Source organism: Nelumbo lutea, chromosome 5 (assembly GCF_056320005.1).
Source record: "Nelumbo lutea isolate HS-2025 chromosome 5, American lotus-T2T, whole genome shotgun sequence".
Taxonomy (NCBI): domain Eukaryota; kingdom Viridiplantae; phylum Streptophyta; class Magnoliopsida; order Proteales; family Nelumbonaceae; genus Nelumbo; species Nelumbo lutea.
In genome coordinates, this window is record NC_142688.1 from 79,187,218 (window position 1) to 79,212,425 (window position 25,208).

At 40.4% G+C, this 25,208-nt stretch overlaps 1 protein-coding gene across 6 annotated transcripts in view; it reads left to right on the top strand.

Annotated features, from left to right (window-relative positions):
* Positions 1-25,208, top strand: part of UBP27 (ubiquitin-specific protease 27) — an 81,797-nt gene that overhangs the window by 34,251 nt on the left and 22,338 nt on the right. For all 6 annotated transcript variants that reach the window (XM_088942653.1, XM_088942648.1, XM_088942649.1 and 3 more), the window contains exon 8: positions 19,993-20,130. In XM_088942653.1, coding sequence (XP_088798779.1) covers positions 19,993-20,130 — 138 coding nt within the window. The remainder of the gene's footprint in view (positions 1-19,992; positions 20,131-25,208) is intronic.

The following is a 25,208-nucleotide window of genomic DNA, read 5'->3' on the forward strand; positions in this document are numbered from 1 at the left end:
TGTGCCTCCTCTAAGCCCGAGGTTTCAGCTACAGTCAGTTGTGGCAGTGAAAAATCAGGGTTTTTGACTTGACAAGGATGTTTTAGTTGGTTCAGAGAGACTGGAGAGGGGGGGGGGGGAGACGGAAAAAGGAGTAGCTGTGACGATGTTGAGGTTGCGAGTAAAGATGAGATTGTAGGCAAGGAAGCTTCAGGTGTTAGGAAAGCTACTGGTGAACAGGTTGACAACTACACAGGGAATGCTTTGCATTTTGAAGAGGTGAGGATTTGAAGGTTGGATGTTGACTTGGGCTGAAAGAGCAATATTGAAGAGAAAGAAGGGGAATAGACTATCGGGACAGTCAGTAGGAAATCATGTAGCTCTAGATATCATAATATTGTGCATGTCACAAAGATTTTCTCTAGGCTAAAACTTGGCTTGACGGGGGTAGGACCTATAAAAAATTACAACTGGGTCTATAGGAGGAAAAGATTGAGAGGAAACGGGACACCTGTCTCTGATCGTAGGGGGACATTGATGTAAGTTCAGCCTTTGATTTCCCTTCCAGAGAAAGAACAACAGGAAAACAAATTAAGTGGTGCGGATTCCGAGTCTGATATGAACTGGTTGCAGCAAAATAATGATGAAAATAACGAGGATTTAGAAACTCTCGAATCCAGTTGGGTTTTGAGCAAGCCCATTCCTCCTTGGGTTGGGTTTTTTTGTTGGGAAATTTTCCTGGAAAGAATAAATACAAATGATCTACTTCAGAAAAAGAGACCCAATTCTTGTTTACTTCCTAATAGATGTTCTCTCTGTAAAGATGATGGGGAATCCGGTTACCACCTTTTGGTCTCTTGTAAGGTTATTAAAACTGTTTGGGAGTGGGTACTCTCTTGATTTGGGTGTACTTGGAACCCTCCTTAGAGTGTCCAAGGTTTGTTCTCCCCTTCGTTTTTCAGATGGCCTAAGAAGCGAGGGAAGATGATGTAGAGGAGCATTAGGGCAGCTGTGTGTTGGTCACTATGGGAGGAAAGAAACTCTCGAATATTTTCAGAAAAGGAAAGATCCCTGGAAGAACTATTAGACCTAATACTTTTAAGGGCTTCCCACTGGCTAAAAACTATGTAACTGTTCTCAGACTTTCCTATAGCTGACCTGTTAAGAAACTGGAAAGAGATAGCAACCTCTACTCTGTGTAAGAGGACTCTTAGTCCCTTGTGGTCCCCTCCTCCCTTCGGATTTATAAAAGTGAATTTTGATGGCAGTAGCATAAGGTATCTAGGGCCCTCTGGGATTGGGGGAGTTTTCAGGAATGAGGAAGGGATTGTATTGCTCTGTTCTCAGGCCCTATTGGAGAAGGAGACTCTATTCTGGCTTAGATCCTTGCAGCTTTGGAAGGGGTTCAAAGAGCAAGGGAACTAAATATCAGTCGGCTGATTTTGGAAGGTGATTAGCTGGTTGAAGAAAGAGGACAGTGGCTTGTGGAGTTGCAATAATGAAAAGAAAAAATTCTTATGGCTTTGTAGGGGCATTGAGATACAATACAGCTGGGTCAAAAGGACTGCTAATTCTTTTGCAGATGGGTTGGCCAAGTAAGGGGTGAATAGGGAGGCTATTTTTTGGGCTACTTTTTAATCTTCTTTCATTGTAATTTACTGATGGGGAGATAAGACTCTTTATCTCCCCCTTATTGTACCTAAAGCTTCATAAATCTTAATAAAGTTTCTGTTATTGATAAAAAAATAAAAAAATAACGAGGATTCAGGTGGAGTGAATATCCAGAAAATAGTGGAAAGAGAGGCTACCATTGGTAAAAGCCTGGGTCTGTTCTTTTGGGGTGGTGAGGAGTTTGCTGGAAGGGCTTTTGAGGAATTCGAAAGAAAAAGAAAGGAAGAGAAGTTGAATAAAGCTTGTCAGGAAGGAGCAAAGTCATGGAATGAGGAATTTTCAACCCAGGTAGATTCACTCACAGATGAAGACTAAAGTTTTGGTTGGGCTGCAACCTCAAGGAGGGGTTTTTGATTCAGGTCAGATGTTGGGTTGAGGGCCTTTGTATTCTTGGTATTTTCATGGGGTGGGGTGCTTTACTTTGATCTTTGCTTAGAATGGGTGGGGTAACCTCATGTTTATAAATGTGAGGTTAGCAGGTTTGTTTGGGGGCCTTGAGGCTGTTATTCTTCTCCTGGTGATGCCTTATCACCTTTATGATGCATTTCTTTTCTTTTCTCTTTAATAATTTTTTTTTTATTTATCCTTCAAAAAGAAAGTTATTAAAGGCCCCTATGGGTGGGCCAATAGGTGGGCCTATTTCAGTTAAAGGGCCTAAGGTTGGGAGTGCTATTAACCAAACTGGGCTGGCCTTAACTGAACCAGTTATATCAAAGGGTCCTGCGAATGGGCTTGTGAGTGGGCCCAAATCTGATAAAGGTTCAAAGGTGGGGAGGTGTTATGGGCAAGGTGGGCTGGATCAAAATGAGAGACCACGTGAGAGTTTAAGCGGTCATGTGACAAAGGGAAGGGTAAAAATGATAGACCGTCCTTTAGTTCTATCATCTTCCAAATCTAGTAATGTCTCAAAAAAGGCTGGTTCAAATGGGTCAACAGCAGTGAACTTTCTTTGGAGACTAAGGTTTTGCTCTTACTCTATAACACCTAAGCACACTAATCCAAAGTTTGATTGATAGAGGGAAGATGAAGAGATCTTCGATTCCGATTGGGTAAATTGCGAAGAAGAAAAGGATGAAGATGAGGTGTTATCTAGGGATTCCATTCTAGGTAGCGTGAAGAGTAGATCATAGTTTTTCTTCCTAGCTTAGGCAGATCGGAACAGAGCTTCTTTTTGGAGAAGATTTGTTTTCCAAAGTTGAGAAATCTTTGGATCTTGGTAGGAGTGGGGAAATGGAAGGGCACCCCACGAACAAGGTAAAGGCTTCAATTAAGGTTGGAGGAGAACCTATCTTGGGTCTAGAGCAAGGTATCTGTTGTCTGAGATTAACTGCTTCCAATTTAAATGGCAAAGAAACAGACTATCCCTGTTCCCCTGTTAATGTGACACAAGTTGACTTGGAAGAGATTGCCCCTAGCAAAAGCCCTCTCCCTTACAAGTTGGGTGGGATTGGAAATCTCTTGGTTCTTGGTACCTCTAGTTTGGTGGGTCAAACTTTTGTTTTTCATCAGTTTATTGTACTAATCTGCCCCTCCCTAGTTGTTGCTCTTGTCCAGCCTACACCTTGTCCAGTACAAATGCTGCCTGTCCCAGTGAACTGGAAGTAGCAGAAGTGATAGGGGATGCAAAAGACTAACAACTCTCTGTGGAGGAAGGGGAAAGGATTTGGGGATTAATAATCCAGACCTTCTGGAATTTTGATAGAGGAGGAATTAGGTGCCAACCTTGAAGAGGAAGAGGAGGGCAATACTCCAATTCCTGATGCGTGGGTAAAGGAGAAGGAGCGCAATGAGGAAACTTCAAATGCTAAAAAATCAATTAGGAAGAGTCGGAGGAAGGGCCAGAAGAAAGAGAGAGTTACAAGCAAAGACAAAAGTAAGAATAAGCTCGTAGGAGAGACACCCAAGAGGAGAAAGAAGTTGAGTGAGGTGAAGAAGCTTAGATGTGAAGTGAATTATGAGAAAGGTTTCTTGGGGAGGAAGGGAAGCAATTGCTGGTCCAAGACCTTTCAAATTTGAAAACATGTGGTTATGCCATCCAGATTTTCAAGGATGGGCAAAGGAAAAATGGGAGGGCTTTCAGGTAGAGGGATTGATGGGCTTCAAATTGGCCAAAAAATTTCAGCTACTAAAAGAAGAGATCAAGAAGTGAATGATTCAGTGTTTGGCAGGTTAGCAATAAGGAAGAAAGAGATTATGGATAAACTGGGGAGGTTGGACAGGTTGGGGGAAGACAGGCTTTTATTGAGGGAGGAGAGGGTGGAAAGAGAAAGGTTGGAATCGGAGTTGAAAAGCAGAGAAGAGGAGAGCTGGAGAAAAGTCCTGAATGATTTGGCTAAAAGCAGGGGATAAAAATACAACCTTCTTTCACACCTATGCCAATGCAAGGAGGAGATATTTCGTCTCAAGAATTCAGGTGGAAGGGGAATTGATAGAACCTTGGGTAGAAATTCAGGAGAAGGTGTTGTCTTTTACGAGGCACTGTACACATCTTGATTTAGGAGAGGGTTGACACTTGGAGAGCTAGTACCAAAAAAAATTTGCGAAATTCAGCAAACTGGATTGAGAGGGAGTTTGGTTTGTAGGAAATTAAAGAAGCTCTAAAAGGCATCATGGGGACAAAGCCCCGGGCCTGGATGGATTTAATTTTACTTTCATCAATGGTGGTTGGGATTGGCTTGAGAAAGACTTTGAGAATATGTTCAAGGAGTTCCATAGAGAGAAAAATTTGGAGAAGATGGTGAATGCTACCTTCATTTCCCTAATTCCTAAGAAGGAAGGAGCAGTATAGTTGAAGGACTTTAGGCCTATAAGCTTAATCAGCATCCCGTACAAGTTGTTGGATAAGGTTCTATCCGAGAGACTGAGATATGTGTTGCATGAGGTGGTTGGGGAATGTCAAATGGCTTTCGTAGAAGGGAGGCAAATGCTAGATGGGGTCCTAGTAGCTAGTGAATGCATTGATTCCCATCTAAGGAGTGGAAGACCATGTCTGATTTGTAAGATTGATTTTGAGAAGGCCTATGACCATGTGGAGTGGGGTTTCCTAGAAGAAATACAAAGTTTGATGGGGTTCGGGGAGAAGTGGAGGGCTTGGATGTTTGCATGCATTGATTCCCATCTCATCAGATTTCTTTCAGGCTTCCGGGGGGTTGAGGCAAGGAGACACTGCGTCTTCTTTGCTGTTTGTTATGGTGATGGAGATTTTGAACCTAATACTAGAAGGAAGCGGACAAGTGAGGGCTTTAAGGAAGCGGACAAGTGAGGTGAACCTTGCATTACTCATCTGCAGTATGCAGATGATACTCAGGTGGAACAGATGCTGAATTTGAGGTCAGTCTTGGAAAGTTTTGAGTTGCTATCAGGGCTGAAGATAAACCTATCTAAAAGCACAGTAATAGCAGTTGGAGAGATTAGGAGGGAAGTGTTGATGGAGTGTGCTTATGTCATGGAATGCAGAATTGGTGAGCTCCCTTTTACATATTTGGGAATGCTGATTGGTGGTGCAGTGAAGTCAGTGAATTTATGGAAACCACTCCTGGAAAGAATTGAAAGGAGGTTAGATGGGTGGAAAGCTACGTATTTATCTCTTGGGGGGAGAGTGACACTAATTCGAACTGTTCTATCAAGTCTTCCAACCTATTACCTATCTCTGCTGAAAATTCCACCTAAAGTGGCTGGAAGGATTGAGAAGTTCCAAAGGGATTTTCTTTGGGAGGGGGTGGGTGGGGGGACGAGGGGGCAAGAAATGTCATTTGGTGAGCTGGGACAAGGTGTGTAGACCGAAGGAGAGGGGAGGGCTGGGGATAAGTAGAGTGAAATTTTTAATAGGGCCCTACTGGGGAAATGGCTTTGGAGGTTTAGCTTAGGGAGAGAGGAGAACTCATTGTGGAGGAGGGTTGTGGTTGGGAAATATGGAGTGGTAAGATTCGGCTTGGAATCAAAGGAGGTGAGGGCTTCCTTTGGGGTGAGTGTGTGGAAGGGGATCATGACCTTTAAAGAGGAATTCATAGACATAACTAGCTTTGTAGTAGGGGTGGATCTAAAGTCAGGTTTTGGGAGGATGATTGGTGTGGGGTGGGTAAGCTTTGCGAGTTACGTCCAAGGCTGTATAGGTTAGCAAAGGCTGAAATTGCTAGCAGTGACTGTTATGAAAGAAGGGGAGACCAGTTGATTTGGACTCCGAAATTCAGGAGGCCTCTGCTGAATAGGGAAGATGAAGAGTGCATCTCTCTCTTAGAGAAACTAGAGGGTGTAAAACCTGCAATTCAGATGAGAGATGATCTCTGGTGGAAAGAGTGCAAGAATGGTAAATTCAGTCAAGTCATGTTATATTGGCTCTCAGCAGGTCTAACTCAGTTTCAAGTCATATTAAGGGTGTAGAGAACACTGATGTGGACCCCACTGCTGTGGTCCCCACTGTGTTTGTATGGCATCATAGCATATGTTTTGTTAGTTATGTCAGTGTTAATTGGTAGTTATTGGTAGTTATTTCAGTTTGTTGTTACAGCTTGTTATTTCAGCTTTATTATTAGTTTATTTGCCATGTAAGCAATAAGGGCAATTCAGCCCTTTTACAATTAGTCAACATATATAAATATTAGGAGTGGGTCGGCAGATCAATTGATCAACCCTCTCTCTCTTTTCTAAATCCCTTCGTGTGCTTCTTCTTTTCTTCTGAAATGTCTCATTTTTCTTTCGAATTCAAGACTGATTTAGTCTTGATCGACTAATTTGTATTAGAGCAAGGATTAGGGCTTCTCATGTGAGTCTGATCTAGCCAACCACATGAGAGTTGCCTAGGGCTGGAAGATTAAGAGGATCCTTTTTCGGCTGATTCTTGGAGGTTATCAGAGACTGTAGCAGCTGTCCAAAGAGTGGATTGTGTTCTTGATAATCAGGAAGAATCAGAGAAAGATAAAGAGTCCAAGATCAATTTCTTTATCAAGACTGAAGGTGGCAATCAGAATTTCTATTCAAAACCTAAAACTGGTTGCAGAGAAGGAGGTCTTATGTTAGTTTAATTAGATTGACTACATGACAATTTCCTGGGTTTAGAAGTTTTTCAACAAAGGAGGATCGACTGATTCTTGAAGGCTACTGGTAGTGTGTGGCTAGTACTAAAAAGATTGTAGAAGGCTGGGAGAGTTCCAATAGTCAGGAAGAATTAGAAAAGGCTTCGGATCCCCAAGATTAGGGTTCTGCATCAGACAGAAGGTAGCGGCTGGAGATTTTCTTTCATAAAGCAAGTTTTTTTTTTTTTTTTCTTGAGAATAACCTTGAAAGAATCATCTTGGTCTATTTTGAGAGGTGCGGCTGGAAAGCCTTTTTTTTTTTTTTTTCTTTCTAGGGTTTTGAGAGAAAACCCTAAAATTCAGAACTGTTGTTGGTTTTAGATCAGATTTTGAACTAGTTTCATATATAATTCTGTTTTTCTTTATTCTTTGGAAGACCTAGGCCGGCTGTTATCATTTATTTAGGTGTTGTTTTCTATTACAGTAGCTTCAAAAGTTTTTTCATTGTTAATTCTTGACCAAGAATGGAGTTCAAGAATCAGGGGGAAGGTGTTTTTGGGACTAGCAATTCTGGTAACATGTCTAAGAATGCCTTCCAGATTACAATTGTGAAGTTTGATGGATCCAACTACTTAGAATGGGCTCAATCGACCATGATGGCCATTGGGGGTTGAGGAAAACTCAGCTACTTGTTGGGAAATGTGAAAGAACCAACTAAGGAGGACCAAACATATACCAAATGGGTTCAGGAGAACTATTTGGTTATGACATGGCTGTGCAACTCTATGCAGCCACATATCAGCCGTAACTATTTGTGGGCAAAAACAACCAAGGAAATCTGGGATGTCATGAAAGAGACTTACTTCCAACCCCTCAATGTTGCTAGGGCCTATGAATTGAAGTGTGAGGTTAATAACCTTAAGCAAGGAGAGAAACCAGTCTCGGTTTACTTCTCTACTTAATTGATCACCTAGAAACACTTGAGTGTCCATTGCTGATGGTTCCCTTGTTCCCATTTCTGGCAAGGGAGACATCAAGTTGTCTAATACCATTTCCTTATCTTCAGTTCTGCATGTTTCTAAGTTTGATACTAACTTGCTTTCAGTCAGTAGTATTACAAAACATCAGAATTGTTCAGTAACTTTTTTCCCTGACCGTTGTATTTATCAGGACTTGAAGACAAGGAAGGTGATTGGGACTGGTCGTGAGACGAATGGGATCTATCTGCTTGGAGAGAGTTCTCATTGGGAAGATCGTGAAGATAGAAAGACTTTTGTTTCTCAGTCTGTTAGTCAGGTTATGCTTTGGCATAATCGGTTAGGTCATTTATCCTTTCAGTCTTCGAAGAGTTTGTTTCCAAATATGTTTGAGTCTGTTCAGATGTCAGATTTGAGATGTGAGAGTTGTGAGCTTGCAAAGCATTGTAGAACATCTTATTCCTTGAGTAATAAAAGAAGTAGTAATTCTTTTGATGTTGTGCACATCGATGTTTGGGGCCCGTATCACATCCCTTCTATGGGGGGATACAGATATTTGTTGTTGTTTGTTGATGACTATACCCGTTTTTCTTGGGTTTATCTTATGCGTTCTCGAGATGAGGTTCCTGCTCTGACCTATATCTTTCATCAGATGATTTTAACCCAGTTTGGGGTCAAAATCAAAATCTTTAGATTTGATAATGCAAAAGAATACTTTACCAAGCCATTAGCCTCTTATCTGTTTGATCATGGGATTATTCACCTGAGTACTTGTCCTTATACACCACAGCAGAATGGGGTTGTTGAGAGGAAGAATAGGCACATATTGGAGGTGGCTAGAAGCATTATGTTTAACTCCAATGTGCCTATCTTTTTCTGGGGCGATGCTATTTTTACAACAGTGTATCTCATTAATTGAGTTCCTTCACGGGTTCTTGACATGAAGCCTTCCTTTGTCCTTCTATAGCCCGATAAAGAATTGTTTACTGTTCCCCTTAAAACCTTTGGTTGCACTTGATTCGTTTAGATTCTTGGACCTCATTGTTCCAAATTTGATCCTAAGGCCTCCAAATGCATTTTTCTCAGTTATGCACAAACTCAAAAGGGTTATTGTTGCTATGAACCTACTTCTAGGAGGAGATTTGTCTCGATGGATGTTACTTTCTTTGAGGAGGTACCCTATTACCCTAGGGTTTCTCCTTAGGGGGAGAGTAGTGAGAGTGGGGTTAACTCATCAGAAGTTCTTTTACCTATTCCATTGAGTGATGAGGTATGTAATGGGGAGGGTTGTCAGAGGTGTCAGGATTTGAGAGTCTATCACATGCGGTGGAGGTAGGTTGATTTCGGTCATCAATAGTCTAGGCCAGCCCCAGTTCCTTCTGCGGATCCAGATCCAGGTACCACAGTCCCTTTATCAGATCCAAGTCCCCCTGAGATACCTTCCACAGTTGCTACTTTACCTCCTTTGGATGACCTTGACCTCCCCATTGCACTCTGTAAAGGTAAATGACGTTGCACCACATCCACAACTCACTGCATTTTCCAGTTTCTGTCTTATGATCGCCTGTCCCCCTCTTATAGGTCCTTTCTCACATCCATTGCTGATATTCCTATTCCCAGAACAGTGCAGGAAGCCTTGTCAGTTCTTGAGTGGAAAGATGCAATGAAGGTTGAAATGGATGCCCTTCTGAGGAATAATATTTGGGAGCTAGTTGACCAGCCTAAAGGAAAGAAACCGGTTGGATGTAGATGGGTATTTACTGTAAAACATAATGCTGATGGTGAAAGAAGGGTAGGATCCATCTAATGGACGCCATAAAGGTTGCGGAATGGGTGGGCGAATTTCAAAAATTTCCTACCTTCTCTCAACTGGGAATCATATTCCCTGAATTTAGAATACAATAATCAAGGATCCTACTTGAACCATAATCAAACCAGATCTGTACCAAAAGATAAATGGGAGGATATACCTGATCCGGAGAAGCAGTATCTCCCAAAGTTGGTGTTCACGCCCAAAGAATGCTCCAAGATCCGTTCCTGCTGAAGATGACACAGCTGTGAATGGAACAGAACCAGCAGGGTGCGTCCTACACACTGGATCCTTCACAAGAATCCTCTGGAAGTACTAAACACTGAATCCTTTTCAGTCTTTCTTGCAAGACTGATGTCAAGAACATATTTCTTGACTTTCTTTTCTGCAAAGATCTAATCTTGCAATGGCAGATGGCGGCGGCAGGAGGAGATCTCCAAAACAAAAGGCTGAACTGTTTTCTATTTTTCTGGAAAGTATGAATCAGATCAGATCTTAATTCGCAGGAGGTATCCTATACCTCTTCAAGGTGGTTCGAAATTTCCTCCTTTCTTCTTGATTAAGAAACCTCCTTTTTAGGAGTTATCCCAATCCAAATCAGTATTTGGATAGGGGATAATCTTAATCCTTTTGCAGATAGAGTTAGCTTACTCCTGATCTTATCAGGAGGTTACCAGATTCAAATCTAATTTGAATTTGGTCTCTAAGAGTGGATAAGGCTAAAGGCCCAATCCTTTTACTAACTTTAATCTCAAATTCGCCCCATGGATGGGTGATTATATCAGCCCACCTCGAAATGGGCTTTTGGCCCATTAAGTGTTCAGTGTCTAATTACTTTCCAATCTGCTGCCCAGTTGGGCTTCTTTGTATGGCGTGGGACCCAAGCATTGATCTACACACCAGCCACATGGGTTCGGCCCAGCCTTTAATACAAGGCCCAGCCGAATTCACTGAAAAACTCAATGAACCCCTTGAGTCCATCATATGGACCCTATGGGCCCAACACTTATATTAAGTGGTCCCTGGGCCAAGCCATCTTATAAAAACCCAGGGACTGTGGGCAAGTGCAAGATTAGCCCATCAGGTATTATCCTCAATGGTCTTACACTTAACCTCTCAGCCCTTAATGATCAAGCATTGCCCGACAAGAGAGGACCTCTCCCTCGGCTGCAAGGAACAGTGCCGCACTCTCCTCTCACATGGATCCCGGGAATTAAAACCATTTGCAAACAATTCGAAACCGTACATATATATATAAATATATTAATTTTGCAAAACAAAATTCCAACGATTGAAATCAACTGCCGGCAATTTGGTTTCCATCAGAGAGAGTGCATTCCCGATCATTACCCTTTGTCCGACAAAGTGGCTGATTCTGTCACTATGATCACCCACTCAGATGAATTCTCAAACTGCCCCAACATACCCAGGTTTTGATCCCCGCTAAGGATCTCATTGAATGGCATATCAAAGGCAGCCTGATCCAACACCTAGTGAAATGTCATAATCGAGTCTAGGGGTCAGGTGTAACTTTCCAGTTTTGCCCATCTATCTCCAAGGTCCAGGGCAATACTGGAAATCTGGTCCGGTTCAAGGATTCAAGTAATCCCATACTGCATGTGCCTCGGGTCTTACCCTGATGGCTGAGACAGGCCATCCCAACACTTGGTGGCACACCAGTATCAGCCTTGGCAGGATAAATCTCCCCAGACTTATCCAACGGCTGTGAACATTTAAAACTAACATGAGTCTCTATAAATGTCCAGTTTTAGGGTTTTACACAGAATTAAACCAAACAACATGAATCAAACATGCACTTTATTTATTTTTACTAAATAACAAAAGTACATCAAATCAGATTGAAGCTAAGGGCATACAAAACTGTCTAACAGATGGTTCCATTGAAAGGTATAAGGCTTGGTTAGTTGCAAAGGGATTTACTCGGACTTATGGTATAGACTACTTGGAGACTTTTGTTTTAATAGCAAAGGTGACCATTATTCGAGTTCTGCTATCCCTTGCAGCCAGTTATTCTTGGCCCTTGTTCCAGATGGATGTTAAAAATTCCCTCCTCAATGGAGACTTACAGGAAGAAGTCTACATGCAGCTACCTCCTGGATTTTATGATGCAGAGACAGGTAAGAAGGTTTGCCGGTTGAATAAAGCCTTGTATGGACTAAAGCAGTCCCCCAGAGCTTGGTTTGATAGATTCAGACAAGCCCTTGAAAAATTCGGCTATGTACAGGTTCAGTCAGACCATATATTGTTCATTAAAAGAGTGGACTCTTCCTTGACTTTGCTTGCTGTATATGTGGATGATATTGTAGTGACGGGGAATGATAACAGTGAGATTGAGTCTCTTAAACAACTCCTTCATCAAGAGTTTGAGGTGAAAAATCTGGGAGAGCTACAATACTTATTGGGTATTGAGGTTGCTAAATCTAAACATGGGATTTTTATTTCTCAAAAGAAGTATGTTCTAGATCTATTAGAAGAAACTGGAAAGTTGGGTGTTAAGCTTGCAGATACACCTATTGAACAGAATCACAAGATCAGTGCAGAGGGTGGAGAGCCTCTTGAAGACAAAGCTATGTTCCAACAGTTGGTTGGAAAACTCCTCTATCTTTGTCTCACATGACCGGACATCAGTTATACAGTCAGGGTTGTCAGTCAATTTATGAACTCTCCTAGAACTACTCACCTCCTTGCAGTTGAGAGAATATTAGCATACTTGAAGATATGTCCAGGTAGAGGTATATTATTCAAGAATAATGATCACGTGAAGATAGAGGTCTATACAGATGCTGATTGGGCTGGGAGTGTTGATGACAGAAGGTCTACCTCTGGATATTGTGCCTTTGTAGGAGGTAACCTTGTCTCCTGGAGGAGTAAGAAACAAAAGTGTTGTTTCTCGTTCTAGTGCTGAAGCTGAATATAGATTTATGGATAATGGTGGGGCTGAAATCCTATGGCTGAAGTCATTATTTGAGGAGTTGGGTATTGCTTATGAGAAGCCCTTAATGTTGTATTGTGATAATCAGGCTGCTACTAATATAGCTCATAATCCGATATAGCATGACAGAACTAAGCATATCGAAGTCAACCGACATTTTGTCAGAGAAAGGGTTTCGTCTCAAGAAGTGTGTCTCCCGTATATCAGCTCCAGCATGTAGCTCGTAGATCTTCTCACCAAGGCTGTTCCAAGGAAGAAATTAGAGGCAGACCTATGCAAGTTGGGAATGACAAATATCTATTCCCAACTTGAGGGGGAGTGTAGAGAACACTGATGTGGACCCCACTGCTGTGGTCCCCACTGTGTTCATATGGCAGCATAGCATATGTTTTGTTAGTTATGTCGGTGTTAGCTGCTAGTTATTGGTAGTTATTTCAGTTTATTGTTACAGCTTGTTATTTAAGCTTTATTATTAGTTTATTTGCCATGTAAGCAATAAGGGCAATTCAGCCCTTTTACAATTAGTCAACATATATAAATATTAAGAGTGGGTCAGCAGATCAATTGATCAACCCTCTCTCTCTTTTCTAAATCCCTTCGTGCGCTTCTTCTTTTCTCCCTCTTTTCTTCTGAAATCTCTCCTTTTTCTTTTGAATTCAAGACTGATTGTAGTCTTGATCAACTACTAAGGGCATCTGGGGAAACCCAATTCCTCCAAGAGTTGAGGCTCTGGCTTGGTTGGTAGCAATGGATAGCATCTTGACAGCTGATAACTTGAAATCCAGAAGTTTTAATATGGCTAGCAGATGCTGTCTTTGCGAGGAGCAGGAAGAGAATGCTATTCACTTATTCATATCTTCCTGTGGAAAGTGTTTACATCTATGTTGGGGTCTTCGGTTTTCATCCAAATTCAACAGCAGAGATTTTCTCTACCTGGCCCAGGCTGAGGAGTAAATAGGTGAAGATGTTATGGAGCTGTATCCCATTTGCAGTTTGCTGGAACATCTGGAAGGAGAGGAGCAGAAGGACTTTCAAAGACAAAGCTTGCAGCATGGAGAAGATGGTTGCGGCTGTGGGCAGATCAGTGATAGAATGGGTGCTGATTCTTCCAGAATTCGATCAGTTAGAAAAGGAGGGTTTTGCAAATAGGTTAGGAGAGGTCCTGGGTTATCAGAAATGTAATGTGGAGCTTGTTATTTAATCTAAAAGTTGGTTTTGCACTTGGGTGATGACTTATCACCCTCATTTGTAACTTCTTTTCTCTTCAATAAAAAAATTTTTATTTACTTATAAAAAAAAAAGATCTAAGGAAGCACTTGTTGAGGGCATTACCATCAAGTTTATACATTGGCTGAAAGCTTTGGAACTTTTCAAGGACTTTTCTTTTACTGATTTCGTTAGAGGGTGGAGTGCTATAGTTGGTTCCTCATCCTCTTCTACTACAGTTCAGTAGAGTTGGTCCCCACTGCCTTACTTTAGAGTGAAACTGAACCTTGATGGAAGCTCTCTAGGTAACCCTGGCCCCTCAGGAATTAGGGGTGTCTTCAGAAATGTGGAGGGTAGAGTGCTGGGCCGCTGGCCCTTTACTCAGGTCCTTTAGGGGTGGGAGACTGGTAGAAGTATTTGCTTTACTCCAAGGTCTCAGACTGGCAAAGCAATGGAGAATGCAATAGGTAGAAGTGGAGGGAGATTCCAAGCTGGTAATAGGTTGGATGCAAGCAAGAAGTTTCGGCATGTGGCCTTTTAGACAACAACTAATAGAAATGTTGAGCTTCACAAGGGAGCTTGAGGTGCAGTTTAGATGGGCAAGAACAGCAAATGGAATGGCTGATGGTCTAGCTAAACAAGGAGTAAATAGGCAGGATTTGTTTTGGGCCTGCTTGTAAGACTGACTTTGTTTAAGGGCTTTCTATCTGGCCTATGGATGGTGATAGTTGTAATTATCAATAAAAGTTCCTGTTTCCTATAAAAAAATTGCTTGCTTCTTGATTTCTTCTGGATGGATTATCTCATTCCATTCAATAACATCATAGTTGATTAGGTCCTATATTTTGTATTGCTCTTTTGCCATATTACATTCTGTTATCATTAAATTTAATGATTTTACAATTGATCATAGTTTTCAAGGTGCCAAGGCAAGGCTAGGTGACAGGGGGGCGCCTTGTCACCTAGTCGTCTAGCGGGCACCTAGGTGACGGATTTTTTAAGTAAAAGACATATCTTAGGGTAGTTCCCTAGGTACCATAACCATATATTTTTTTTATCAATAACAGAATTTCATTAGAAAAATTAAGAATTACAAAATAGGGAGAGGTAAACTATCTTAACTCTCCCCACAAACAAAAGCACTGTTACAGTTGAGCCCAAAACAACTGGTTCCTCCCCACCCCTTGTTTTGCTAAAACATCAGCAAAACCGTTTGCTGCCCTTTTAACCCAACTGAACTGCACTTCCAAATCTTGAATCAACCCAACTGAACTGCACTTCCAAATCTTGAATCATCCACTTGAATCTCTGTTTTTTGTTATTGAAGATCCAATTATCCAAGAGTGTTTATCTTCCTTTTGAAACCATTCCAAAACCAGCTTTGAATCTCCTACAATCAGCTTTCTGTCGTTCAGATCTTTTGCCTTTTGCAGTCCTTCCATAACCGCCATAACCTCAGCCCTTAGGGAGTCACCTATTCCAATCGGGCCTGAATATAGACCAATAATCTTGCCTTCACTGTCCCTAAACACCCCTCCAATACCAGATGGGCCTAGATTCCCAGCACTACTCCCATCAAAGTTCAACTTGATGTAGTCAAACATTGGAGGAGACCAAACAGACTTTTTATTAGAAATTTAGAATTGTGGCAATCAGAACTAGCCAATTCCTTCCATTCATTCATGATAACCTGTTGAGAAATCAACACAAATCTTCATAGATTTTACCCAATGAACCACTCTCACCATAATGATTTCAATGATAGCTTCTCTACTTCTTTCCTTGTCTAGGAAATAATCTTTCATTTCTTTCTTCCCATAAAGTCCAGCTCACAGCCACCCTTACAAATCTCCATATTACTCGTCCCCTTTTCTTTGGCCATCTCAAGAAAGTAGAAGCAAATAAGCTTTGCACATTAGTTGGAGGAGACCACCTGCACCCAAACAACGAAAAAAACCATTCCCAAATAAAGGTTGCAAAAGGGTAGGAAATTAATAAATGAAAGTAAGTTTCTCCATTAGCCTTATACAAAACACACCAGTGTGGGGATAAACACCAATTAATCATTTTCCTTTGGAGCAAGTTGCAAGTATTATTTCTTTCCAAAAAGACTTCCCAACAAAAACCTCCAATTCTTGGAGGAATGAGATTACCCCAAACCTCCTTAACCAGGAGAGATATCCCCAAAGGGTCGAAAGATTGGATCAGGGCCTTAAGGACTTAAGGAAAGGAGCACAGGAAAATACACCAGAGAAGGATAGGGTCCAAATATGACTATCAGGTTTTGAGGAATCCAAATAAATCCCGTAAGGATATGAATCAAGTTCAAAACATCATCAATTTCTGAATCTCTCACACCCCTGCTCAACCCCAAATCCTAATCTATACCATTCTTTGAGTTAGAATGAACCAGAAAAGAGGACACAGGTTTATCTTTATATCTTGACAGGGAAAAAACAGAAGGGAATTTTTCTTTCAAAGAGATGTTACCCACCCACACCTGTTCCCAAAATTTTACAAGGTTACAAGAATAGATGGGGGGATAGCATGGATAGCCTTCCAAGGAGGGGCTCTAGTAGCCCCGGTCAGTAATCCAACATCCCAACTGTCAGTTGCAAGCCCATGGATACCAATCACTATCTTAGCCCAAAGCTTGTCCTTACCCATAGGAAGCCTCCATAGCCATATTCCTCTCTTGTAAATTGCCTATACCCAACCCGCCAAACTTCTTGCTTCTACTCACCATTTCCCAGTTAACTTTATGGTCCTTTTTCTCCTCCCCTAATTCCAATAAGAAGTCTCTCATCAACTTTTCCATTTTTTTGCTCACATTCACTGGCATCTTAAAGATAGACATGAAATGCAAAGGCAGATTGGCTAGAATAAATCTTATTAGAATGATCCTTCCCCCTAGAGACAAATAACTTTTCTTCCAAGAACAAGTTTCTTAATAAACCTTTCAACTATTGGGCCCTGGAAACTGCTCTTTTTTGAATTGTCCCCCAAAGGAAGTCCTAAATACTTCAACAACCACTGTGCCACTTCACATCCCATGATATTTGCATACTCCATCTCCCCTTCTTCCATACTAACTCCCACAATACAACTCTTGTTGAAATTCACCTTGAGATTGGAGATTAGCTTAAAGAGTTGTACTGTCAACTTTAGATTTCTAACCCAGTTCTGATTACCACCTTCACAAAACAACAAAGTATCGTTTGCAAATTGCAAATGAGTAATTGGAACACTGCCCCGACCAACCTTTCCAACCCCTCTACAACTCAAGTGAGTTTGCTCTAGCAATAAGCATTTCGAGGACCTCAACAATTAGAGTGAAAAGAAAGGAAATAGGGGTTCACCTTGTCTAATCCCTCTTAAGGCTGGGAAAAAATCCACCATAGTTCCATTCACCGACAAGGAGTGATGATAGGTCTTAACACATCCTCTTATCCATCTACACCATCTCTCCCCAAATCCAAAATTCCTCAAACTTCCACCAAGAATGACCAATCCACCATATCATAAGCTTTTCCCAAGTCCAACTTACAAACAAATCCTTTTTTCCCAACTCTTTTGTAATCCTCCACACATTCATTTGCAATTAGGACCTTCACTATAATTTTATAAAGATTAGTCACCTAGCTAATGGGTCTAAACTCATGAGGATGAGCTGCATCACTTTTCTTTGGCACTAAAGCAGTGAAGGTCAAATTAAGGCTTGGGTTAATTACTCCTCTTTCATATAATTCCTCAAACACTGCTAACATATATTCTTCCAGAATGTCCCAACAATCTTAGTAGAATGCCATTGTGAATCCATCAGGTCCTGGGGCTTTGCATCTATCCATGGAAAAGGCAGCCTCCCTTATTTCCCCCTAATCAAATCTGCTTTCCAACCAGTTCTTCATTTCCCCTGGGATCTTCAACCAATCAAGGCTCTCAATAAAACTCTTTCATGCAAAGGTATTTTGTGGATCGGTCTAAAATATTCTTTAAACGCCCCTGTTATCTCATCCTAATGAGTTAAGGGCACTCCATTAACTACTAATCTGGAGCTCTTCCTTCCAACAGCCAAAGCATGGAAAAATTTTGTATTGGTATCCCCCTCCTTAATCCATTTGTGTCTTGACTCTGTCTCCAACTTATATCCTCTTTGTGTAGAACATCTTCTAATTTCTTCCTTAAGGACCACCCTGTTTCTCTATCTCTTTCCTCAAAGGCACCCCTCACCTCCTTTTTATCTAATTCCTTAATTTGGTGGATCAAAGATTGCTTCCATTCTTCAATCCTCCCAAACTCTAAAGTATCCACTCCTTGATTCTGGATTTTAATTCTTGCAACTTCTTGTGAAATCTCATCCCTTTCCATTCAGCTCTTGGGCTGCTCTCCCCCCACCACCCTCTGATCTTTTGAATAAAGCTTGGACGACAACCACATGTTCTCAAACCTAAAGGGAGCTGGTCCTTTTCCAACAAGATCCTCCTTGCAAATGGAGATAGGCCAATGGTCCGAGGTAAGCCTGGGCAAAATACTTCAAATAAAGTATCTAGGGAGAGAGAATGAGACTTAATAGCTTAGTGTGAGGAAATTTAATGAAGTGGAAAATAATAATACTTTAAATTACATTTTTTGCCTGCTTAGTTAAAGAGGGATTAAATTAATAATTAGGGGTGTTTTAGTCAAGATCCACAAAGCCCATTTATTTAATGTGCCTTAAATATAAGTTCTTAAAAGTTATTCATAATTTTCATAAGAAAAGTACAACCTTCATATTAAAGTATAGGAAATCAACATGTTCATAAGAAGAAAAAGAAGAAAGAAAAGAAAATTCAAAAAATATAGGGGCTGATTTCAGGGTTCGATACAGCATTTAGCTATGACTGTGTTGATTAAAACAAATAAGAAAATAATAAAATGAGATTAGTATATAAACACACAAAATGAATATTTTAGTTTAATGATGTCTATTATAACTATAATCTCAAAAATCAAGAATATAAAAGTATTTTATAATACAGTGTACAAAACAGCTTGGTGATTGGGCAAGGTGAGCCTCCAAGGGCACCTTGTTGCCTAGGCATTGCCTTGACAACTATGCAATTGATTCCCCTCATAAATTTTGTATTACAAATTTTCCATTTAAATAACTAGCATATTGAAGATTTGTTATAACCTTTTTCTGGTTTTCCTCAGTTTGGTAAAAGGTACTCCATTTTTCTCCTTCCATTAGCTAGTTATTTGTAACAAGATTTTGTTATTAACAATGGAATATAAGAAACTAGTGGAGATGTACAGTAGAGGAGTATCTTTATACAATGAGTCCCCTTTGCAACAAAATCTCCACTCACCTGCATGATGAGCCTCAAATTCTTGAAGGGTGATAAGTTGCCTTATCTCGAAAAAAAAAAAAACAAAAAGAAAAAAGAAAATTCTACTTGGTATCCTGAGCTCCCAGCAAAGTAATCAATACTAGGAATTTCACCAACCACAAACACTTATTGAAAAAATTGTTCTCAGTTCTGAAATTTCTCCAAATTAAAGTCAAGGATAGTGCTCTGTGAATGGGTCAGGTATGGTCTGAGCCAGGGCAGACCTGATTCTGACCTTGATAAATAAATGTCCAGAACCAGTTCAAAACCAAACCCTATAGGTTCTGTAATAACAGACTTAGTTATTAATCGGGACTATTATGTCTGACATAAGATCCAATTATACAGCTGTACTTTTAACTGTAATTTGGCAACACACCTACTTATTTGTTAAATTGATACATTTGAACATCACAATGCGATAATATTATGAGTATATCACAGGAAAATAGGTATTAGAATGGGGGTATCATTGTAATATACACATGCATAATTATATATACAATTTATATATAGTTGTTTTGGGTTTTAATGAGTTCCGAACACCGAAAACTGTTATTGACCCAATTATAATTGGGACATGTAATGCATACCCAGACACTAAACAAAATGGAATGGGAAAACATTATTCATGTCCCATATAGTTGGAACAAAGCTTAGATAATGATGATGAATGTAGACCCATGTCTATAATTGGGTTAGTTTGGTTTGGTTCTGTTGGGTCTGCCCAACCCATTTGACTGTCCTAGTCAAAGATGCCTTTAGTAAGATAGCTGCTCATGATGAACATCAGAGAAAAAGAACAGATCACAAATCACTCTTTCTATTTCATGACATCCTTCTTTTGTGAGTATTGGGGGGTGGTGGTAACTGCCACCTTTTGTTGGACCTTCTAAAAGAATGCCTAGCTTAGTGGTAGAGAGGGCAAATTTCAAACTGACTTCTTAGTGATTTCCTATAAGGTTTTGATAGAAACAGATTTATTCTTATGTGCTTTACCTGCTATTTTTCTCAGGAAAAAATTGAAAAACTTAGATGCTGTGTAGAACAAGATTCTTGTGGCTGTAGAAATATCTTTGGTAAGGAAGCATTATCATGGTCAGATATATTTTCACGCACTCTCAAACAATCAAGTATTGCTCGTTGCCCAAAGGTATGGAGTTTAAAACTTTTTCTTACATGTAAAGTTATACAATACCATTACCAACCAGACCGTGAGAATTCTTACAGGCATGCAAACCCATGAACCTTTTCTGGGGTAATTTGTGCCTCTCAAATATTTTACAAATTTGTAATAGCTCAGGTGGTTATGATCGTCCAGTCATATCAACTTTTGTTCCAGTTGGGTTATTAGTGGACTATTGGTCTTACTCTTTGTATGTGTGCCAATGTGAGTGCAGGTTTAGCTTTAATTACTGTTCTCAACCCAGAAACTGATGAAGAGAGAGAGAGAGAGAGAGAGAGAGAGAGGTTTGAGTGCCAAAAGAGAATCATCTTGGCGGCACCTTCGTGTTATTATTTATAGTGGCACAACACAAACAATAAAAATTAAAGGGAAAATACAACTATACCCCTGTGGCATTAAACTATAAAAAAAGAGAATCTATCAGCATTGAAAAAGCTAAACAGCAGCAAATTAAAGCTAACAACAGTCCCCCTCAAACAGTGGAGTTCCTTGGTAAGAACATTTGCAAGTTGATCCTTGGTGTTGGCATAGGGTTAGTTGCAATATTAATGGCTGCCTCTATATGGTGTTGACATAGAGTTGCTTGGTAAGAACATTTGCAAGAACATTTCTCAAGCTTCTCTCTTCTAAAATGCTTGTCTACTTCTATTTGCTTTGTTCTATCATGAAGGACAAGGTTAGTTGCAATGTTAATGGCTGCCTTATTGTCACTGTATAGAGACATAGGGTTGTCAACACTAAGCCTGAACACTCCCAATAGATTCTTTATCCAAAGTAATTCAGCAACTCCATGTGCCATGGCCCTGTATTCGACTTCAGCACTTGACCTTGCAACTACGCTTTACTTCTTACTCCTCCATGTTACCATATTTCCACCCACAAAGGTTCAATACCCACTGGTGGACTTCCTATCATCTACTGCACTTACCCAATCAGCATCTGTATACACCTCCACCTTCAAGTGATCGTGCTTCTTAAACAACAACCCAATTCTTGGCTACTTCTCCAAGTATCTAGAACCTTCTCAGCAGCTTCCATGTGCGACACTTTGGGTGAATGCATGAACCAACTCAAAACTCCTACAACATAGGCAATATTAGGGTGTGTTATAGACAAGTACAACAATCTCCCTATTAACTATTGGAACTATTTCACATCCTTCAGTGGTTCACAATTACAATCACCCATCTTGTGATTGATATCAATGGGGGGTATCAGCTAACTTGGCACCTAACTTGCCAGTATCCTATAAGAGGTCTAGGATTTATTTCCTTTGAGAAACGAAGATGCCCTTTTGTGAACGGGCAACCTCACTTCCAAGGAAATACCGTAGGGGTCTTAGATCCCTCACTTCAAATTGGGTAACCAAAATCTCTTTCAACTTCTGTATATCAAAACTTCAATTTCCCATTACAATGATATCATCCACATAAACTATCAACACTACCATCTTCTCTTGACAAAGTGTGATCAAATTGACATTGCTTGAACCCTACTTGCTGAACCGACCTCACTCCCTCAACCATGTACACTTCCTCTTCCAGATCTCCATTCAAGAATACATTTTTGATATCAAGTTGGTGTAATTCCCAATCCAAGTTAGCAGCCAATGGAAGAAGGACCTGAATGAAGTTCATCTTTGCTACCATAGTTGTCAAGGTGACGCCTAGGAAACAAGGCGCCCTTAGAGTCTCACCTCACCTAATTGCCAAGTAGTTTTATATATTGAGTTATAAAATACTTTCATACTCATTTCGTGTGCTTATATACTAATTTCTTTTTATTATTTTCTTATTTGTTAGGGTTTAATCAACACAAACATTGTTAACTGCTATATTGAACCTTGAAATACTTCAAAGCCTGAACCAATAAGTAACGAAGTACTTAAAATTTTGTCTAATCAACACATTTTATTCTTCCACATCTTCTTCTTCTTGCACCTTTTCTTTTCTTCTTTTACTATAACAAAGATAGGTGGTTCCACCCGTATATTCTACTGTTCCATCTGTCTTGTGCTTCACTAAAAATTCTGTTCCATTTGTCTAATCAACTTAACTTATTGGTTCAGGCTTTGAAGTATTTTGTCTTGTGCTTATGCAGTTATTGGTTCAGGCTTTGAACCAATAAAATGTTCCATCTGTCTTGTGCTTATGCAGTTAACAACACATTTTAACTTAAAATTTTGTCTAATCAATAACATATACTCGAGTGTACCCTTTTGCCACCAACATTGCCTTATGCCTTTCTACTGTTCCATCTGTCTTGTGCTTCACTAAAAACACCCATTTACATTCTACTGGATCTTTCCCTTCCAGAAGACCCACTAACTCCCAAGTGTTATTTTTATGGAGGGCATTGATCTCCTTCATCCATTTAGAAAATGTCAAAGCCTCTGCAACACTTTTGGGTGCAGGGATATTGTCAACAACAGACAAAAAGGCACAATAAGAGGGGGAAAGGTGCTCATAAGATATATAATGGTAATGGGGAGTTTTGTGGTGCATGACTTGACACCCTTCCTATGAGCAATAGGAATGTCGAGGTCATTCACATAATCAACAATAGAAATAGTAACAGATGAATCAACTGGAATGTAAGTATCTGGCTGAGATGGACTTTCCTCTTGGGAGTCTGGCGGTATCAATTGTGCAGTATCTAGGAGCTCCACATCCTTAAAACATTGCTGATCTTTGCGATGCTTACGTAGGAAGACACGAAAAGGTACAAGATCCAGAATGGAAGGATGGTGGGCTTGATGAACCTGTTTCTCCACACCACTCTCCCCTTGAGGAGAAACATGGTAGAAAGGTTCGAACTCAGAAAGAGCCATCCATAGAAACGAGGTACTTGTGGGTGACCGAATCAAAGCAATGGTAACCTTTCTGAGTAGAGGGATACCCAAGGAAGATGCGTGAAATGGGCGTAGGGTCTAGCTTACCACAAGGAGACAAATCTTGAACAAATGACCAACTCCTAAATACTTGCATACGGATAGAGAACAATGAAGATTAAGGAAAGAAAGAAAATTTTGATGGGGAGAACAATTGGGAAAATTAGGGAGTGGTGGGGGCAATTTAGTCCTTCAATTAATTGGGTGGGTATGAGATTTCACAAGAAGCTTCAATACCTAAAAGCATATTAAAGAGTGGAACCTTTTGGAGTTTGGAAGATTGGAGAAAAGAAAGCAAATTTTGATGGAGCAGATTGAGGATTTGGATTCGAAGGAAGAAAGGGGACCTTTCAGAGAGGCAGACAGAGAGAATAGATGGAGTTTGAGGAAGCAACTGGAGGATCTTTTACATAAAGAGGAAATAAGCTAGAAACAAAAATCTAGTTGTAAATGGTTGAAGGAGGGAGATAGAAAGACTAGATTCTTCTATTCTGTGGCAAATGGTAGGAGAAAAAAGAATTTCATCTCGAAATTGGAAATTGATGGAACAGTCAAATCCAACCCGGCGGAGATAGTAGAGGCCTTTGTAAATCATTTCAAATCTATATTTAGAAGGCCTTTAAACGAGAGGGTTTGGTTGGAGGGATTGGAGTGGCCGAATTTGGGAGAAGAGAACAGGGAGTGGATAGAAAGACTATTCTTGGGAGATTGGTTCATAGAGCTGATTCAAGGAATTTACTAAGAGGACGGAGAGTAGGAAGGGAGGAAGTTCCACTTACACACTTGAAATTTATAGTTGATATAATTCTGTTTTGTGAAGGTGGGGACATAAATTGGATTAGGAACTTAAAATTGGCAATACAACTCTTCGAGCAAATGTCTAATCTCAAGGTGAACTTTGACAAAGAGTTGTATTGCGGGGGTAAACATGGAGGAGAGGGAAATAAGAGTTTATGCAAGTGTGTTAGGGTGTGCAATTTCAGATTGGCCATTAAATTACTTAGGCCTCCCCCTAGGAGATAATCCCAAGAAAGAAAGTTTTTGGAACTCGGTGGTGGAAAAATTTGAGAGAAGACTTGCTTCTTGGAGGAAGAATTATTTATCCTTGGGGGGGAGGATCACTTTGATTAGGTCTACCTTAGCTAACTTACCTATTTACTTCCTATTGATGTTTAAGATTCCAACCTAAGTCTCAAACGTGTTGGAGAAATTAATGAGGGATTTCTTGTGGGAGCTAGCAGAGGAGAGAAGAATCATAGGGTGGGTTGGGAAGTGGTAACTAGAAGTAAAAGCCTAGGAGGTCTTGGAATAGGGAATATTAGGAAAAGAAACATGGCCTTGCTAGGGAAGTGGTTGTGGAGATTTCCTTTGGAAAGGGACAAATTGTGGATGAAGATAGTGGCTAGCATTCATGGGCTAGAGGACAATGGCTGGGATCCTGAAATTCTGGCAAGAGCTACAACTGCATCTCTGTGGAAAGCCATCCATTGTATACTTCTAGCATTCTCTCCTTGGATTAGGTATGGCTTGAACTCAGGTAACCTAATAAAATTTTGGGAACAAACTTGGGTTGGGGATTCCCCTTTGATGGAACAGTTCCCCTCTTTGTTTGCTCTGTCAGACCTAAAGAATAAACCTATTTCTTCCTTCTTAGTTCCTTTAGACTCAACTTTTGGCTTTGGGTGGAACCTAGGCCTGAGAAGGGCCATTAGGGATATGGATTTGGACTGCATTTTGACTTTGTTAAACATCCTTGATAATGTTTTCCTGGACCCCACTAAGGAAGATATTAGAATTTGAACCCCCTCCTCCTCGGGTGCCTTCTCTTGTGCCTCTTCTTTTGAAACCTTAACTGATCCTCCTACTCCTCTTGGGTTGTCCTTCCCTGTTAAAGAGGCTTGGAGTAAGCCCATTCCTGCTCAGGTTGGTAGGTTTTGCTGGGAAACTTTCTTGGAAAGAATCAACACAAGTGACCTACTTCAAAGAAAGAAACCTAATTCTTGTTTATCCCCAAATCGGTGTTATCTCTGCAAGGTTGATGGGGAAACTGGCTACCACCTTATGGTTACTTGCCTATTTGCTAAATCTTTTTGGGAGTGGGCTTTCTCCCTTTTTGGGTGTAATTGGAACCTCCCTTTGAATGTGCAAAGTCTAT